Consider the following 20,847-nt stretch of genomic DNA (forward strand, 5'->3'; position numbering starts at 1 on the left):
AAAAGAAAGTAAAATCTAGATTGCTGAATGAAAGTGAAATAGCACCATTTTATGTACTGGATAGCTGTGCTTTTATTGGTGAGGGAGTTGCTTACGGTGTCATACGTCATCAGCTATAGCCCGCCTACTTCACATATCCCTTTTGCCAATGAGATTAGCCAATAGATATTCCAACTAGAAGAACATCCTTCATAGAAGTCTAAGCTTTCAGAAATGTCTCATCAACATGGAAATAAAAATATAGAAGAACGTGATGAACCTAATTCTGAAGCTGGATTAGAATATTACCTCTAAAGTCCGATTCTAATCAGAACTAATGAGCCCAAGCTTGATATCACTTAGAGTATGGCGGACTCTGCTAGTTCTCAAAGATGACAAGGCTGTATTTGTAAACTTATAATTGTAGGAAATGCCTAGCTACCAGAAAATAAGGATGCAATCAGTAATACAAATTAGAAACTGAACGAAATGAAAAGAAATAAGGACTGGTTCCAAAGCAGTTTTTTGAGGGGAACGAAAACTATGAGAAATCTTTGGAAAAAGTACTTTGGTTGTACCTGATTGCATAATCAACATTGTACTTTCAGGAATAAGAGATTTAGGCAGTGGGCGCAAATCGATGGCACTGTATCAGTACTGCAAACCAAGCTGGTGAAAATTTACTAAACCTAAGGGAATAGAACAGGGAATTTGACCTTTGTTAGCAAAGTGTTCAAAGTTTAACAAATCTAAAAAGGATTTAGAATGAAGTTTTACTTTAAACTTATGTTAAAACTGTCATTTAAAAAAAAAACTTATTAAAGAGCTTTTTACAAAGTAGTCATCTATGTTTCATACAACATCTGCAACTAGCCATCTGCTTGAAAAGCATTGTTTTTTAAAATATAAATTTGTTGAAGTACGTTTGTCTGATCGTAGAAACCTCCCAGTTATACCGCTTACCGAATTGTACAATAGTAATGGGCACAGATTAGATAATCCTCGAGCGAGGAGATATGCAGAAATCATCAAGGTGATATAAAATATAATTCAAACAATGTAACGATTACCTAGAATCTGACGAAGTTAGGCAAAGCTTTATCAAAGTTTTACAACCAAAATTAAAAAAAAAAAAGAACTAAAATAGTCCGAGTTATAGTTGTTGATAAGCTGAAGTTAGTAGAGAGAAATCAGCAGAAACTAAACTACGTACATACTAAATATCTAGAGGAAATCGAAAGCTCTTACGGTTTTCTTCAAGCGTCTAAAAGTTCTAAAAAAATTATCTTTTAATGTAAAAGCTAAGCTTTTGAAAGCTTGAAGTTTTAAAAGTTTTATCCTTAAGCTTTTATGGAAAGAAAAAATCTAGAATTTATTTACAAATCTATGTATAAACTTTTGTTATTACCTGCTTAAAACCTCTATAGATAAGTTGAATTTCTTTTCTGGTAAATTTCGTGGTTTTGATCAATTTTGTCAACTCTTCTGGACGATACCTGGAGACATGAATGTTGAACTGGTCCAACTCCTCCTCTGTAATTAAAAAAAAATAAGTTAAAAACAAACATAATCATAAATAGGCCTTTTTTTCTTGTTGCTTTTTTATAATTATTACTTGGATTTTTATCTTATTTAAATAAGGAGTAACGTTAAAAAAAGAAGAAGATGTTTATACTATAATTACGTAGTAATACTTCCCCTTCCAGATCCCCTTTCTAAGGATCTTCCCCTACAATAGAAACAGATGATTACAAAGAAGTTTCGTCGAATTGCAAGATGAGACTAAGTATTAAAAAGGGCAAAAGTAATAAAGGGATGATCAAATAAAATAGCCCTACGTAGGCATGATGACCCCTAACCGAACTACTAGGATATGCACCAAGATCGTTCCTTTCAAGAAGTATTTATAACAGAATCACTTTTCAATCTTAAGGCGCCCATTACAGCCCAAGAATGATAGGGTCACCATTCTGAGCATGAGTCCATGCCTAATATAAGGCAGGTAAGTTAAATTTACCTCATGTTAGCAGTACTACGATACATGGAAAGTGACGGACATAGCTGGCTGTGATACATATAGTTTTCATGATAAAAATATGGAAATATTAATTCCATCCACATCTATGGTTCGAAATAACTAGTTTTTTCCCATAGAGTACGATATATTAACAACTCTGCTTACCTTTTACGTCACTATAATGTACACTTGTACAAAATGTATGTTAGGAAGACTTCAATATGTATTGAATCAAATGTACGGTGAGAACTTCAGTAATTGCTGTAATAGAGAGATTTTCATGGTCAACAAAAATGCAATGTTCTTTAGGGATGAATTTAAGAGGAAAAGATAACTGCCGAGTACTTCATTCCATCACTCTTTTATTAAAAAATATTTGGGTTGGACAAAAACAAAAAATATAACGAAAAACGAGAAGAGAGAAAAATAAAAACATAAAGCTTTTAAAAACTTATTTAGGTTGTTCTACAAACATCTGGCGACCATATTGAAGTAATAATCCAATTTCAACTGTGCTCTGTAATGTTTTTAAACACTTTCTTACAAATAGCACTAAGTTTATTTCTATTTTTCAACTGTGTTCAAATAATACGAGAATTCTTTTTGCTCAGTTTGCAATTAAGTTATTTTTTTTAGCAAAATTCATGACATGCTTTATATGTAGAAGAAATACAGTTAAAACGAATACTACTGACTCTGAAAAAAATTCCTCTTACAGACACTGTTTTAAAGTTTGAGCTAGCAAGTATCTCGGATGCTTCACACAGATCATGCACATGCCTGGCTGAGCTAGAACCCTGGCTTACCTTGGCTCTTGGTGAAAGAAAATAAGATTCAGAGGACTTAGGATCAGTAGCAGCATTCCTACAACTCTTCATATATTCCACTAAACAATCTGAGAGTATGAAATCCCATTTCTGAGAATGCCAATTAGAACTGTCTTATCATAAATTAATCTAGACTTCGTAAATTACGTGAAACAGTATTTATTCTCTTATTTGAATTCTGTAACTGGAAAAAGTATTGATCTAATTCTGAAAACACAAGACATTTATTTAAATTCACACTACCACAAAGCAAAAGAGTAAGATTAACATTTCATCCAATATTTTAGTTAGAAATGAATCCTACTGATTCAAGAAAGAATTTGTCAAGCTTTATCATCAGATTATTAATCAATGAAGAGTGCCTTATGTTAAAATAGAAACATTTTAAGCGTGAATTTTAACATCATTAAGGAAATATTATTATTTGAATGAACCTTTACAAAGGCTGGCTTGAAAAAACTGGTATTTTAATTGAGGGTAATTGCCTTAAGGAGTTGCACAAATCCGTAACAGTACACAAACTGCGATTGGTTTACCAACAATAAGTAAATAATTCCCCAACGAAACATTTAGTTTCGCAATTCATTGAGTTTCAACTGCTGAATTGTGGGAATTTGATAAACCACTTCTCTACATGGCACTTAATTATTATTATTATTATTCTTTAAAATGTTTTTCAAAATTAGAATCATTATTTTAAAAACATGCTCAAGTGGATTCATTTGCATTCACCTTATATCTAACATATGTGTGAAAGGATCTGTGCTACATTTTTTAAGTATTGATTCATTCTTTAACTTCATACCTACTGAAAAATTAACATAAAACTTCAAGAAAATCAGAAAAATGGAACAAATGAACACGTGAGGTTAAATGCACAGATCCCCACATTTTGATACTTATTAAGAACTTATTTTCTACTTACAAATCTATCACTACAGGATCAAAGGTTTTATGATAAAGCTCAACCGGTACAAGCCAAGAGATATCGGGAAAAAATTGTGTGGGTTTCCTCATTCAGCTGAAATGATGTAACTCACGTGGCCATTGAAACCAAACTACTCAACTGCACACAACTCACAAAAGTAGGAAGGTAGATAACTGTTATCATTTTCCATCTGGTTTTCAGTTCCCGGTTATTTGAACTCACCAAAAATAAATAAAAAGTAATAACAATAAAGAAATAATAGAACAAACAATATAATATAAAAAACTGTATTCAATTAAAGCCTTTAATTTTGTTATTAAAAAGGTAGAGAGGTATTTTTTATACTTAATTCAAACCCAATACCAATAAATTTATTATCAATATTATTACATCAATAATAGTGATAATAACGAGGATTCAACTCTGTAGCATTGTTTAAACGGCCGTCACGTCTTCAATACTTCTGGAAGTTCAATATTATAGTCAATATAAAAATAATTAACAATAAATAAACTGGGAAGGATTTAGAGCTCAATAGTTAGTGTATTCCCACGCGAAAATCCCAGTTTCAAATCCTCCTGATGGTCCTTGGATTTTAGATTACAGCTCACTGTAGCATCTTAAATAAATAATAATGATGAAACAAACAATAAATTGACCACGTCTCCATTGCTGATTCAGTTCAATCTTAGTGAATCCTAACTAATGTCCAGCATTCACCACTGTGATGGTCTTAATGCGAACAATCATACGATTTTGTCTTACTACTATCACAACCAACTTACGCACTCAACAACCGACTTTCGAAACGGTTTATTCTTAGTAATAAAGAATATTACTGGTAATAATTCAACATCCAAAATCTGTTTTTTGTTGTTACTTTTTTAATGCGCAGCTTATGGTTTTATAGTTTCGAAATGTAGAAAGATTTATTAAAAATAATGTTTGTTTTGTTTAAAATGATTTATGATCAAGAAAAAGTTTAGGAAATAATAATTTGTTAACGCTAATAGGAATAAGTCTTCCTTTATTAATCGCTTGTTTTCTTTACTTTATTATTTATACTTTTCTTTATTTTCTGGTTCTTATGGGAGTTAAATTTGTGGCCGTTGTATGTAAACGCAAAAAAAGCGACCATTAAAAAGAAAAGAGATTAATCTATAAGTCTCGGGGGAAATTACTGTCTCCAGTCTTTAAAAGGAGAGGGTGACTGAGGGGCAAAGAAGAGTGGTATAGAAAAGAAAAATGTGATACTAGAAAAACAATTCTCTAAGTATCTGTGACACTGTGGTAGTAGCTATTCTTTAGGGCTTTTTCTTTATTTTAGAACAATATATCTAAGAATGCTTAGAGGCAAGTAGTTACTTACACTAAATGGTAGTATACTACAATAAATCGTTTATTCAACTAATAGAAATAGGTTTAAACTTAAAACTTAGAGGGAAATTAGCAAATATTTAATGTTTTTTTTTTTCTGCAATCGTTAGCGTTCAAATTGTTATTGGGAGAATCCAGATATGGGAGTATACAGGAATAAATCACATTTCCTTTCATAATTAGGGGATTTTTTGGTATAGATCCCTGATTGTCTAAACAAGGACCATTATCTGTACTAGAATTATCTGTTCAAATCATTTTCGATGATAACAGTATTTTGAAAATTTTCAATAAAATTATTAATCTTTAAAAAAATAAATAACCACTGACGTTTTTCTCATGAAGATTTATTATAAATTTTGAAAAGATTAAAAAAATAAAAATAAAAATTGTAAACTAATTTCAAAATCCACTCGCTTGTTAGCAATATTATTCAAGGCTGGTTTGGGACTGTCTGAGTGCCCTGAAGGAAATTAGTGACCAAAATAAGGTCTTTCTGGTTTGGGTACCTGGTCATTCATGATATAAGGGAAACGAAGTGGCAGATTTATTGAGCCCGGGAAGGCTCTGCGGGACACTTCGTTGGCCCGGAGCCCTGTTTTGGGGTTTCGAAGTGTGTTAAGTCTATGGCCATTAACTTGTGGGTGCAGGAGTGGTGGCTTGCCACAAACTGGGCAGAAACAGGCGAAGGAGTTCAAGGTCAAGGCTGACTGCAGAATTAATCTGCCACGTCCGTGTGGGGCTATAAGGATAATTGTAGGCCTATTAACTGGCCACTGCAGGCTCAGAAAACACACATGCATCGCATGGACCTGGCAAATGCCTCTGTAGGTTCTGTTAGGAAGAGGAAGAAACGGCACTGCATGTGTTGTGTCAGTGTGAGGGGCTCGTGTGGCTAAGGATGTTACTTCTCGAGGAGGAAAAAAACCAAGGCCTGTGAGCTTTACCCAAGAGGCGCTCTCCAGCATTAAGAGTCTGAACCTGCGGCTATAAGAATGATTGTAGAGTCCTATTTGAACGGCCACTGCAGGCTCAGAAAACACATGCATCGCATGAGCCTGGCAGATGATAGCCTTTTGTAGGTTCTGTCAGGAGGAGGAGGAGGAAACGGCACTGCATGTTTTGTGCCAGTGCGAGGGTCTCGTATGGCTAAGGATGTTACTTCTCGGGAGAGGAAAAATCAAGGCCTGCGAGCTTTACACAGGAGTCGCTCTCCACAATTAAGAGTCTAATTAAACGGACGGGGTCTGGAGGGCGAGCTCTAAAGTTGGGGAGCCACAATAGATACGCAGTGGCGTAGGCCTCGAGGCCGCCCTAATCTAATCTAATCTAGCAATATTATTTTTTGGAATGAACCACTGTAGAGGACTCGATGCTACTAGTATTGGTTGAAGGTTGCTACTTAGCTACTAGTATAGGCTATGAAATCATAGGCAAAAATAACTTTTTGAACTCTCAAACTTCCAAATGTTCGAAACATATGCCCTGTTACAGTTTTTTTGGGCGTGTAATAAATAAATGGTTTAAAAGACCTTGCACCATTGCATAAAACTAAGGGAAATGTAGGATTGGTAAAATCGTATAAAATAACGATAAGAGTACGATAAAGACTATTGAAAGGATGATAAAGATAAAGTAAATAGGGTGTGAGAAAGAGAGAGAAAACTGTTAGCTACGGAGAAAGGAAATGGTGATGTCTAAAGAATGTGACTGGGAAAATCTCCAATTTTGGCATTTATCCCAATATTACACAACGCAGATAGACTCCATAGTGTATGAGCCAGATCTGGTTCCTTCTACCACTTCTGTTCACCAGAAGAGACAAAGTGCGATACTCTGGGGGTCTTAACATGTTGGCATTACGATAGGAAATTTACAGCTTGATTTTCTTTTTTATTTCACCAAACAGGAAGATTAGAAACAGGAAAGAAGCTAATATTGACCTAGATGATAGTGTAGAAGCTTCCTACAGTAGTAATGGGATCAATTTTACTGCAGTAATGAAGACAGAATGGATCTGTGTTGTAAATGTAACAATTACATGGCGAAAGAACATTAGCTGTTACTGGATAATAACATACGAGTTTATATATGTAACAATGTCCTTACAGAGAAAGCTATAACTAACTCACTTTACACTGGATAATGTTGGCCATTGTAATTGGCTTTCAGAATCACAATTACAGTTTCTGTTGAACAGTCAGGTTTGTTTAGCTTTCTGTTTCAATCAACACATTACATTACAGTAGCGGAGACTTCACCTTAAGTGATCTCATTATCTCGGTTTGACCTTCAACATTAGGCTGAAAATCACTTAAATCTTTCTCTCACTTAGTTACAAGAGGATGTATTTTTTATTATTTATTTGTTTTATTGCTTATAAGAAATGATACATTTCTATAGCAAGAGTTTGGCCTCTGCTAGTAATAACAATTATAAAAAGAAATAGCCACTACCCATTACTTCCACTTGTGAAAGATAAATACAAAGATAAATAAAAGTAAGATATATAAAATCAAAATCAACCCTCGTACAATTATTTCTTAAAAACAAAGAAATATAACGAAAACTGATATATTTACAAAAAATAACTTAAATTTGATACTGATAGGAGTTTATTATTCGGCGGCGGAATTTCTTTATAGCTGTTAAATATATCTTACAAATCTGTGCATCTCATCTGGAGCACCAGAAATGAAATAAAACAGACTGTTTAATTTATCTTTGCTGTCAATATCGAGTAAATTAGTGTAAATCTCAGTATTATTGGAGCTTATGTACCAATTTAACAATCTTTTCCTTAGTGAATTATAGAAAGAACATTCCAGCAAGAAGTGATTGATATTTTCTCTTATCCAAGAGGATGTATTGTAATCTTGTCAAAGTTTCTTAATTGAGATTCGCGGAGATCGTAGGTTCGAATCCAACTGCTAGCCCCTAGATTTTTTTTTTTCTTCCTAGGCGCTTCTTATAGCTCACTGTCCGGTGAAGGTCAGTGACTTGATCAATAAAATAAAAAAAAAAATTGAGAAAGTTACTGATATAGTCACTATAAATACAATTGAACAGATGGGTATTGGTGAATTTTTCATGACCGTTCAGTTCTGGAGTAAGAAATAAATAAGTAGGTAACCCATTTCAGAAATTAGGGAAGTCAAGGAGAACGGGAAAAACTGTCAATCCACTTATGACACTAATATATTCATTTCCTTATAAAAGTGAAAGAGGAGAATCCCATTAAATTTGAAAGTCAGTGAATAATTGAACAGAAAAATAACTTCTCTCTACATCCAGCAAGATGTATTTATAAGGAAGCTACTCAATAAATGGTCCGAATGCTGGGAAATTCGTTTTCGTAATATTGATCTTTAATTCTTGATATGAAGTATACCATACTCGTTTTTATTTTATTTTTTTCTGACATGACTACAGGGTACGTTATCTCATGCACACATGTAATCGCCGATCGGCATTTCCCTTCAGTTCAAAGAGATATAAGTGGGATGTGCATGTTAACTGAAATGGCCTACACTCCCTATCTACACAGCCTACCCATTAACCCTGAGGACTGAGGACTCAATTTTTAAAGTCCCAACTGTAGCCAACCATTTCATTCTGGAAAAAAAGGTTACAAATAAAAGTGATTTATAGATTGATCCCAATTTCAGTGTACATATTGTACGGTTCTATCCGCTTATTTTACCTATCCTAGTAAAAAAATTAAAAGCCGCCAGGAATTGAAGGTTTTTCCACCTCGACATTTTTCACCTTTTTTTTTTAGTTTTCCTCGAAAATAAGAATTGAAATTGTTTTTAAACTTCGAATTTTCTTTAGGAAAAATAATTTTCAGGCATTTCTGTGGGAGGGTTTCCCTCCTAAAGTGTCACTATAATTTAATTTTATAGTTTATGAACTTGTATTATGTTATTAAAATGACGAAATATACAGAAAAAGTTTAAGCTAGAATGTTGAGAGTATTATAATAAGGAAGAATGGTAATCTGTTTTTAAGACTAAAGAATCAATGTTTACTGTATATAGAAAGTTTCCATCTATTCTTATAGTTTCCATGTTATCCTCTCTCTAGTTACCAGCAAAGTAGTTGTGTGGTTTCTTTTAAGTATAACAGCTTAACTAGGTAGTTCCGAGATAAATACCTGCCGTATAGAGACTATCGTTATTACCTTAGAAGGACAATTATTATTGGTGATAGAACCTATCTACTGAATGCGGATGTGCTAATCTTGACTTATAAATAGTAGTTTTTCTTTCTACTATCCTCCAAGGGAACATTGTCTTTCTAATTGTGTCCATCTTCGTCTATATTGTCTCCATCATCATCATCATCTTAACCACAGGACGTGCGGTACTTTTACAGCTTATTCCTGTTTATAAACTGTTTAAGTATTCTGAAGTAGTTTCAGGTTTTTGCCAGGGTACCACTCATCGTATATTCCGTTATGGTTTTGCTGACCTCTAGTACCCCAGTCTTTATGTTCTTCTAGTAACTTTCTTATTCAAATATTTCTTAAAAACCTAAATTAACTATATTTAATGAAGTTGGTTCCTAATTAAGTGGCTCATAATGTAATTATAATAATATATGCATTCGTCTGCAGTTATAAATTATAGAGACAATTATTCTATATAATATATTATATTATTAATTTAGGTACATAGATATATTAATAACCAAACTATTGGCTGAATAAGGAAGACTTATTCATTGATAAGATCCCTTAGGGACATGGCGTCTAGGAAATAGTTGTGAATATTATTCAGTTTTGGAATGTCATGAAGATCTCCGAGCGCAGTAAACTGACGAGAGTATTCATAGTTGTGTAAATACGAGTCAAACAAATTATTCAAGGTAGGGCAAGTAATGTTATCATTTTCTCGTGTAAATAAATAATATGGGTAAGCAAATAAAATATTATATCAGACGGCAATTTCTTGCTCTAATATACTATAATCATTTATTAAGCTTCTGTGGGAGGGAACTTAACTTGACGTTTTCTAAAGCTTTTTCAGGCCCGCACAGCTTTCCTAAAGTGAAAAAAAAATCAACAACAGCAACTTACTTCGGAGTATACGACCTAACAACCCACATTTCAGCAATAACATTAAAACGAATCAACCCTTAGCTTTACTATTATCATCCTATTCCAGCCAAAGGTTTTTTTAAATTCAATCTTCTTACACTTTAAATAATCTGTTGGAAAAAGTTATGAGGAAGACTCAGTTCTCCAAAACACTGCAGCTAAGGAGGCAAGATTATGATTAAGTGGTCTTACCAATTGCTTTTGCAATATAATTTCCACTCACATGAGGATGCCGAAGATCTCCTCGAAACGGAATCTAGCGTTGAATTGTTGATGAAATGAGCTTAGTTATTTTTTAAAAAAACCCTAAATGCAGCAAGGGACTAGGGACCTTGTAGGGGTAGCCTGATGATAATTTTTATTGATAGTGAGCAGTTACATACATATATAATCCATTATGTATTATTTATGTACATAGTAAAGCTTTTATAATTGTTACGTAAAATATATGAACGACATAATTACACGTCTCAATTGTTTTTAAAAACCCATAGCTCTAGTATTCACTAGCATAGCCCATATATTCATGTATGTATTTTTAGCTCAGACCCTTCTACAAGTATGCCCTTACAAGAGAGAAAGGGAGTGTATACTATAAAACCCTTGGGGAGATTCCAATCTCTATCTTTTGCACAAAAGACCCTTTACAGGTTATAAAGAGGACGACAGCAACATGTATAGTAGTGAGAGAAGCAGTTATAATGTCACTGTTATACACTTTTCTTTACTCTACTGTAGCTCCTCGTTATACATTGTTTTTTTGCTCATGTTATTTTCTTTCCATTGTTATTTATGTATACAAGAAAATGATAACATTTATAGTTATATAGAAAAAATTGAAGTATACCGTCATACAGGAAAAAATTATTGGAGTTATTTTAAAAGTTTTTATGGTAAATGACAGCAATTCAGTATTTTAATGATTTCATGTCAGACAGTCTTATTTTTTCTAATATTCCTTCCAGTTTTGCGTGTCATTTTTTTTTCTATTGATTATTCCCGGATATTAGCCCGGAGCTTTTTTTCAGCGCACTGCCGACTTCCGTACAGTACTCTCTTTTCGTCATAGACCGATACTATCCAGTGAGCAGTGAGCAGTAAGGAGGAAATCTAAGGGATCTGGGGTCTTCGCTTCAGAATTCAGTTTGAAATACCCTATATTTTCAGTATTATATACAGGGTGATCCATTTAAAACGCACCAATCGCTAATAACTTTTTAGGAAAGCGGAATTTCGAAAAAAACCCACGAAGTAAACTATATGTTTTTTTGGTTTAGTTTTCAAATTTTCCACCCCCGATGCTGTATCTTCATTTTTGGCGGAGTTACGGCTAAAAACCCGATTGGGGTTTCATAAGGACCACTGGTTTTGACAATGATTATGAAAATTACATAAAAAACTGTGAAAAATGAGGTTAATCCTGTTTCGATATACCTAATATTAGTCGAGATATTTAAGATCAAAGTTACAATTTTAACTATTCGTGAACGGTTTTCGATATTAATTTTCCACCAGAAAGACACGTTTTGGGAGGTCCTCTGACTGCAAAAAATGTTATCTGTGACGCCAAGAACAAAAATAATAGTAATTGAAGATTTTAAAACATGTAGTGTAATGTAATGGTTGTGGGTGAGTCAGGATAAATTTGTTTTATCATCAAATAAAAGCAATCATCACATCATTTTAATGCACCTACTTTGCAAGACTTCTTGATCTATGATTAAGGTAAGAATATCTTGCCAGGGAGGAGTGGGTGTTGGTCTAGTGGTCATGAGCGTGGTTTTTTAAGTGGGAGATCCGCAGTTCGAATCCCGAGGGTGCAGTCATTCACAATACTTAATACATCATAACACTTTTTTAAATAAAATGTAGTCAAACGTGGGATTCGAAATGGGGACCTCCCACTTAAAAATCCACGCTCTTGATCACTAGACCAACACCCTGGCAAGATATTCTTACAGTAATCATAGGTTAAGAAGTCTTGCATACGGGGGTACGTTAAAATGATGTGATGATTGCTTTTATTTGATGATAAAACAAATTTATCCTGATTTACTCACAACCATTACATTTTTTAAAATCTTCAATTATTATTATTATTATTGTTCTTTGTGTCACAAATAACATTTTTTGCAGTCAGAGGACCTCCCAAAACGTGTATTTCTGGTGGAAAATTAATATCGAAAACCGATCACGAATAGATAAAAATGTAACTTTGATCTTAAATATCTCAACTAATATTAGGGATATTGAAACTGGGTTAACGTCATTTTTCACAGTATTTTATGTAGTTTTCATAATCATTGTCAAACCCATTGGTCCTTATGAAACCCCAATCGGGTTTTTGGCCGTAACTCCGCCAAAAATGAAGATACAGCATCGGGGGCGAGAAATTTGAAAACTAAACCAAAAAAACATATAGTTTACTTCGTGGGTTTTTTCGAAATTCCGCTTTCCTAAAAAGTTATTAGCGATTGATGCGTTTTAAATGGATCACCCTGTATAGTAGGGACCTTCTAGTAAATAAATATTATAATGCTAAATATAGAAGGTGTTGACTTAGCAAGAGTAACGCGGGACTGTAACGGAAGTGAAGCAGAAATCTCTAACCAAATTGAGTAATCTACCTCTAATGATGGATGAAAAATGGATACCAGTCTGGGATACCATAACTACGTGTGCTACGAGGGATAAATAAAAAAAGTTAATTAATATTACACAGGTGTAAATTTTAAAAAAATAAAAGAAAAAAGATGTTTTTTAAATCCAGCCCTACAACAATATAATTATATAGAAAACGGGGCAAGATCGCAATTCTGGTTCTCCTCTGAAGAAAGAGGAAGTAAAAAAATATGTATAGTGTGCACACTCGCACGACTTACTCTTACTTAAGTAATTTTTTGTTTAAATATTGTCTGGAAAAATATTTTTTTAATAAATGTAATAATTAGTATAAGCAGACAGAAATTATCTGGAAAATAGTGAAATTCAGTAGCTGCTCAACAGCTTTGAGTTAACCAAACTTTAAAAAAAAAAATGCTATTATAAGATCTACATTTTCTCCATAACAATAAACTACTTTCAACAACATATTGATCAATGGACCACTTGTTGTTGATGTCACATTGTGTCCAAAAAATCATTGAGGCAGAATAATGGTACAGTTTATTGAAGTGTCAACCATTGAAGTGAATGAACATCTTGAGAAGTTGCTGGCGAGGTAGATATCTATGTGATTTATAAAGGAGAGAGATATTGGGGCTTTCCCACTTGGTAAAGGAATGGTTCATTCAATCCTAAAGTAGTCTCCTCTCACTGGGGTGTACTTAGTATAAACATGGGCATCATTGTACTTTGTTTTAAATGAACTTATTTAATAAGTAACTAGGAAATTCGATCTAATTTTTTTTGTTTTCTAAATTATGCTGTTCCGCCAGGCTCAAAAATGATACAAAAAAAAAAAATGTTTATACGTTGAGTTAGTACATTATATTCTAAGCCCTTCTCTTCTCATTCCACTTAATGCTTGATTAAGTCAGAAAAACTTAGCTTAAAGCAGGAGCAAAAGTACTCGTGAAAGCAGGTAGGATTCATCTTTTACATCTTGAAGAAAGGAAAAATTGGAAAATCTAGGAAAAATACTAGAGATGGCGTGCTATCAATATATATATTTTTTTATTAGTTCGTTAAAATAAGCAATAACGCGCGTCGATGGTCATTTTGATCTGTGGAATGGTTTAGTTTTATGTGACTTTTTAAATTGGATGGATATTTCGTCGGAAGGGATTATCTGCGATATTCTGCTACCAATAAATTCTTCGTTTTTTTATTAAAAGGTTTATCGTATCAACGGAAATTCTTTGAAGGTTCAAAAAGATTATGCTTCTTATTTTTATAAAGAAAAAGGCAGGTGAATTTAAATGAACTTCATTAAACTAAGGATTCAAGATTGGCGAAGAATCGGTCAAATAAAAAACAACTCATCTTTTTGATAACGTTTCGACAAATATATTGTCTTCTTCAGGGCCTGGATATTACAAATACAAAAATACAAACATGTCGAAACGTTGGCAAAAAGACGAGTTGTTTTTTATTTGACCGATTCCTCGCCAATCTTGAATCCTTAGTTTAATAATTTACGGTCACGAAGCCTATATATTCGAAACTCCATTCACTTGAAGATGATTCACGTGGAGAACAGTCCAAAATTGTTGTCTGTGATATACTGACTCAACAATGGAAGAATTATGGTACCTAGATTTAAGAAATTAATTTAGAAAAAAAAAACAAACAAAACAAACCAAAATCTAGCAGAGGCCAACAGAAAGGGGAAAAAAAGGTGGTCCAGATTAAGGAGGAAGTAATCAGGAATGGTGATCGAAGGTCGATTTATGCTGCTTAACTTATTCATAAACTTCGTCCCCAATACTCTGTACCCAAAACAATTTTTTCCTAATATCTGTTCTATTCTCCAGAAACATGCTTTCTAGATCAACAAAACCAGATACAAACTGTAGGACATGTCGTCTTAAGCAGAAGGGGAAAGTCAGTGATTCCTTTATCAGGAATTAGAGGTTTTTTTTTTTTTTTAGGGTGTGCAATAACCACAATGGGAGAGGATATAAGAAGATAAGTACACTGCAAAAGCCATCGAGTAATGGAAGAAGAGTTTGGCCAAGGAAAACTTACGACATTTCAGTCTGGAATTTGAATTATTTTCAAATTTAATCCCATTTCAAAAATTTTGCCTAAACAGAACAGTTGATAGACAGCATTCTGCCAGAAGATTGTAGGGAATAGTGGAATGTTCTTTGCTCTAAATGGAAGATTATCCTTATAAGTTTTTTTTTGTAAGTAAAAAACTGCTAAATTATCATTTTGGTTTATAATGTTCAACCATAATAGTTAAAGCTATTCATACAGTGAATGTACCAAACCCAACCCTTGTTGTCTAATACTCGTTAATAACCATTTGACTGGTTGGTCTTCCACAGACATTAATTCTTGGCAACTAACCAAAATATTGGAACTACCTCTCTGGGTTCTGTGCCAGAATATTAATAACCAGGCCTATTTACTACTGGTATTACCTTAGTCTTATAAAATTTGGCCAGAAAATAGAAGAAAAATTAATGGCTTCGCCATAAATAATGTTCGCTTAAATTTTGCTGAATTAAAAACAGATGTTCTTATTTTTAGACTTAAATAACCTGAAATAAAAATTTGCAAAGAGGTTTCAAGTCTTGCGATTTACTATAGTTCAATTTTTAACTTCCTTTTACGAGTTTAAGAGAAAGAATTTCATGATTGATGGATGGTTGTCCAAGAACATGGAAGTGAAAAATGAAAAGACAACTTATTTTTCCTTTGTAGTAATATGGAATAAAGTTTCAGTCAAAATTCTAATTAAAGAAATTATCATTTGTCTACAGGAAGGAACAAAGCTTTTGGGTTCATTAAAGTGAGTCAATTACAGGGGTAACATCCGGCAAGAATCTTGGGTCTTTTAAAGTTATTGTTAGCTGCAGCTTAAGTTTAGTACAGAATGATTGCTATAGCTTTTATGGGATGCTTTTCCCGGATAAGCGTAGGCCAGTACGTCCTGGTTAATCACAAGCAGTAGCGCAAAGTCCACCAGAGACATCGACTAAGCCTGAGGTTATCGACAGAAAGATGATGAAACAAAACTTTTCTGTTGTGTCAGTGTAAAAAAAAAAAAAAGGCAGAGGGGTTTGCGTCCTTTTTGGAGAGAAGAAGAGGCAAACTCACGCCCTCAAGATTTCTACCAGCAGCCCTTTCATCAACTCTATAAATCTAATTAAAGTGAAAGAACTGGAAGAGGTGCTCCAAAATAGTAGGTGCTACAGCAGACCCTCTAGGCCGCGAGGAGTACACTGAACTGAACAACCCAACAAACCTTAACTAAACTTTGCAGAATTATAATTAAAAGTTTTTCTACAAACTTTTCACGGATCTAAGGATCTAAGATTCTGAAGTAAAAGCAGTTTACCAGATGTATGGGCATTACTAAATTTTCAAATTTTTTGTAGTTTTATAAGAAAGGTTGAAGAAGAATTCTACTTGTACTGAGACTTTAAGCTTCTCCTTTTTATTTTTATTTTGAGCTCTAAATTACACAAGAGCTTTATGTCTGTAAGTTCCAAGCTTATGTCACATTTATCAGCCGATTATGTTGGAAAATCACCTTGCTTACGATCAATAAGTTCTTCACAAAATTTGTAAATTAGATTGAAGACTTATTATTATCTAGAAAAATTAAAGTTTTGATTAAAACGGTTACCAAAGAAAGTATAATGGTTGAGTATTTCAACTCAAATGTTTTAATTATGTAAATCCAATGATAAGAGATTTAAATAATAAATACAAATTATAAGTAAATTATTAAATAAAAATCAGAAGGATGAGTTGCAAATATTTAAACTTAATTGAAGCAATTTAATTAGAAATAAAACTGGGAATTATCTGGGAGAGGTTATTTATTTTTCAGCAGTAAATTATTTGGGAATAGCCAGCAATTAAATTTATAGCGTGGGATCCCCACAATCAGTGCATTGTTTACACAGTGCAACTCTCTTTTATCGTATCATGCTTTTTCATGCATTAATTTGGTTCGGTTTACTTGCAGAAGATTTTTCTGTTTTAATTTATAGTTAAGAAAAGCACGGTGCTTGCAATGAAGGAGCCAGGCTTTTGGGCCGTCAATTAAGGTTCGTTTCTAACGATCTTACGTTTTCTTTTTTAAAGATATGGTTGTAATTTCTCAGAATGGTGACAATGGTTAAGATGCAGGTAAAAGAGCCAAGCTTCTGAGGATTGGAAATAAATTTGTCTAATGGTGGTACTTCAGTATTTCAAATGGGACCATACATAAGGAAGAAAAGAGATATCTGGACTAAGAAATGTTTTCCTCAAAGATGATTCTTAAGACAAGGATGACGGGTTATGTGAATTACTTAATGGGAGATAAGTCATTCGCATGGATTGCTGAAGCCCCCAGCCTAAATGGCAACCTCAGAGGAGTTACGAGCGGTTAAACTGGACTCCAGAGATTGGCCCAAATTTTCTATGTAGAGATTTGAGGTCCTCCTGGTGTTGAAAAGATTTTTTCTAAAGGAAATGTTCTCTGAATGTGTCCCATGTACATAAAATTATGCTCACTAATTCAAAATTAAAAAATTGCAGAAAATTCAAACTTCATATTTCATTAATCTTTATACCCTTTGGGGCCACTAACATAGCCTTAAATATTTCAATAGGATGAAAAATTAAGCCAGTTTCAGTCATTATTGACTTGATTATGCCGAGCTTTCGTCCTAGAGAATCATGAACAGACAAGACAAAAGACACACCAACCCTCTAATGATGTAAAACAGTATTTTGTAAATTAGACCTGAAGATGACCGTAGTCCCTCGGTCGAAAGCTCGGTTTATAATGACTGAAACTGGCATTAATTTTTCATCCTATTGAAACTATGATTCAGTCACCAAAAATAATGAACTTAAATATTCCCTTAACTGGCAGTGCCTCTTCCTGTTCCGAGAGCTTTTTCCATAAAAGCGAGCTTTTAGATTTTTGGAACCACATTTAAGGAGTTTCTTTAAATTATTTACATAATTAAGTTAACTTTTATGTAAAGTGTTTTATTTAATAAACCAAAAAATAAATAAATAAATATTTTCAGTTTGATTTTGGTCCAATAATGTTGGAGAATGAGCAACAGCACGAAGTAAAGGAATTAAATCAGTATGTAAGTAGATTAATATTTTTTTTCTGCAACCATGTAGGGAAGTTCTCATTACTCAATTAAAATCAGCTGTGTAATGCCCAACTTCCCACACTAGTGGAGGGAAATTCCCATTAGTGTCACTTTCCGCACAAGTGAGTGGAAAAACTTTATTGTGCTTCCTTGATATAAGAAGTTTTGTTATTAACATAAATATTTTCTGTAAAACTTTAATAAGCTTATTTAAATTTATTTTATTTAAATAATTAAAAAATAAAATAAAAATTGAAAGGAATATAGAAATAAAAATAATACTTTAATAAATAAGTAGATATTTTTAATTATAACAGTTAAAAAGGTTATAGTGTTACCTTATAGAAATTTAAAATGGATTCTAGTGATGCCTGTTTAGAAATCACTCCTCCATCAATAAAAGAAACAGCAGAAAATGTAATAAGTAATGTAAATACGTAAGTAATGTAAATAATTGTAATATAACAATAAATGTTTATAATAAATAAATTACTTTTTGTAGACTGTAAAAATGAAATTTTTAATTTTATTAGTTAATAAATGGTTGCAGAAAAAATATAATATTTAACTCTAGTGTAAAGTATTTTCCTCACACTCGGCAATTTGCACTTGCACTCGCATCGCTTCGCTCGCTCGTGCGTGCAAACTCTGCCTCGCGTGAGGAAAAGTACTACTTTCCACACTTGTTAAATAAATAACTATTGTTTGTAAAATTTTTTAAATTAGTTTGCAATTTTAGTTATCAAGGAAATTTTTTTTTTTTTTTTTTATTGTAAGTACCTACTTAATTATTTCTTCGCATATTTTTGCTTACGAACTAAAAAGAAAGAAGTTAGAATTGAATCTGAAAATTACTGCAGTAAGTATAAACATCGCATTAAACCGACAAAGAACTGTACATGTTCTGTAGCTAAGAAACTTTTTTGTAGGGATAAAGGGCTAGGTAGAGAAGAAAGCAGAATAGGGCCTCTTTTTTTTCTTCTTCTTCAAGTTAAGCAAGATTTCTGGTACTAAATGGAGGCTACATGTGTGATGGCCCTTTGTAAGTAAAAAAACAGAAGACAGCTTTGTACTGCCATTTCTTTGAGACACTTCTTGGAAGGTACTCCACTATTGAAACAGATGATAACGAAAAGTTTGTGCCCTTTAAAAATTAGCAGGACAGATGTTGGTGAAATTTTTTGTGGGCTTAGAAAGGGTCCTTTTAAAGATTATTTGTGGCTAGTGGGATCGATTAAAGTTTGACTAATTCAATAATTAATTTAAAGATTTTTCATATTTTAATTAACTGAAAGCTCTAATGCCACAGCAGCCGATCGTCAGAAAATAAAACAAAATCAATTTAATAAAGAGGAACTTAAGTTTGATTGATTATATTAAAAAGCTTACTGTTAGGTCCAATTTGAACTATCACAAAGCTTTTCTAAATTATGCTTATGGTGCTCATAAATTGAAAAAAACAATTTTCTCACAAGGCTTATTTCCACGAAACCATGATTTAATCAAATTCTAAAAATAGAACTAATTAGGTGCCTGGTATAAAGGTAAGATGGTACAGGAGAGAGAGCGGACCTATTAACAGACAGGACTTGCCAGTGAAATGAGAATAGGTACTTTGGAGAACTATCAAGCTCCCGGGGATGGTGTCTATGGCGGCAGCTCCCCCAACACTAATTTCCAGTATACAGGACGTGGCGAAGAGGGAGAACGGGGTCTCTGTTAATGATGACAACACGACTCTCTGGAGTCTCCTGTCCATGAAACTCATTATAAACATCATCATCTTCCATTGGATACAATTCTCAGTCAATACTCTCGCACAGATATTATTGAAATTGCACAGTGTTGTAATTAACTAGCTGTTTTTATTAAGTACTTATTGTTGGTTATTTTTAAATATTGCTATCTCAAGTATAAATGAAGTTCAAGAAAATAAATTATTATTAATTTATTTTTAATGCCAGAGGTAGTCTTTATTAATATATGATTGATTATTAATTGCCCCAGTTTCATTCGAAATTCTATAGCTTACAAATAGAGGTTTGAGATTGGATATTGGACGAAACAAGTTGGGCAGGGAAAATAATAATAATTAATTAATTTGTAATTAATGGTTTAATTATATTTCCCTCTCTCCCTCTCCCTAGCCACCCTTTAGACTCCCTAGAACATCGCTGGAATGGCTGGTTTTCTTAATTTGAGGGAGCTATCCTCAGAATATCTGGGGGAATATTGGGAGTGAGTTGCATCAGAGTCAATAACTAACTGCTGAATTCCCACTCAACTAGAGCTTTCCTGGGGAGCATGTTTGTGGTTAAATATTGGGAATTTGGGAATAAAATCTACCAAGTTACCACAGTTTGAATGTATTCAAAATATTTGAAGGTGAGTCACTTTATAGGGTTCAGTTAAGATAGCAGCACTTAGGAATAAAGTTATCCCTAATTGCCGACTTCCACTTCACTTCTCTTTTAAAGTGCCTAGAGGAACTGGAGATTTCTATGCCTCCTCTGAGGATCTAGAGGACGAAGCATCTAGACCGTCTAAGGTAAAGCATCGTAGCCAGTTGGTCATCAACCATTACTTCCTCGGCTCTTATTCAAGTTTAATTCCGGTGCACTAAATGTTGAATGCACTCCTAAACAAGAGATAAGGAATTTTAGGAGCAGTCAATTGAACTAAATGCAGCCTAGAGCAGGGGTCGGCAACCTATTTCAAGTAGAGAGCCATTTCTCCTTAAATAATTTTAATAAATCTTACCAAAAGCTGTATGTAGATCATTTGTATTCAAAAAATTATTATTTTATGATATTCAATAACATTTAAATGTTTTATATATT

The 20,847-nt window shown here is 33.2% G+C and overlaps 1 protein-coding gene across 5 annotated transcripts in view; it reads right to left on the reverse strand.

The window, feature by feature from the left end:
- Positions 1–20,847, reverse strand: part of LOC141461151 (A-type potassium channel modulatory protein KCNIP2-like) — a 319,616-nt gene that overhangs the window by 49,427 nt on the left and 249,342 nt on the right. For all 5 annotated transcript variants that reach the window (XR_012462621.1, XR_012462620.1, XM_074141913.1 and 2 more), the window contains one exon: positions 1,388–1,512. Coding sequence is in view for 3 of the 5 variants with exons in the window: in XM_074141913.1 (XP_073998014.1) it covers positions 1,388–1,512 (125 nt within the window). In the remaining 2 variants the exon portion in view is untranslated. The remainder of the gene's footprint in view (positions 1–1,387; positions 1,513–20,847) is intronic.

Source organism: Rhodnius prolixus, unplaced genomic scaffold (genome assembly GCF_049639745.1).
Source record: "Rhodnius prolixus isolate KJV_2025 unplaced genomic scaffold, Rpr scaffold_6, whole genome shotgun sequence".
Classification (NCBI taxonomy): Eukaryota; Metazoa; Arthropoda; class Insecta; order Hemiptera; family Reduviidae; genus Rhodnius; species Rhodnius prolixus.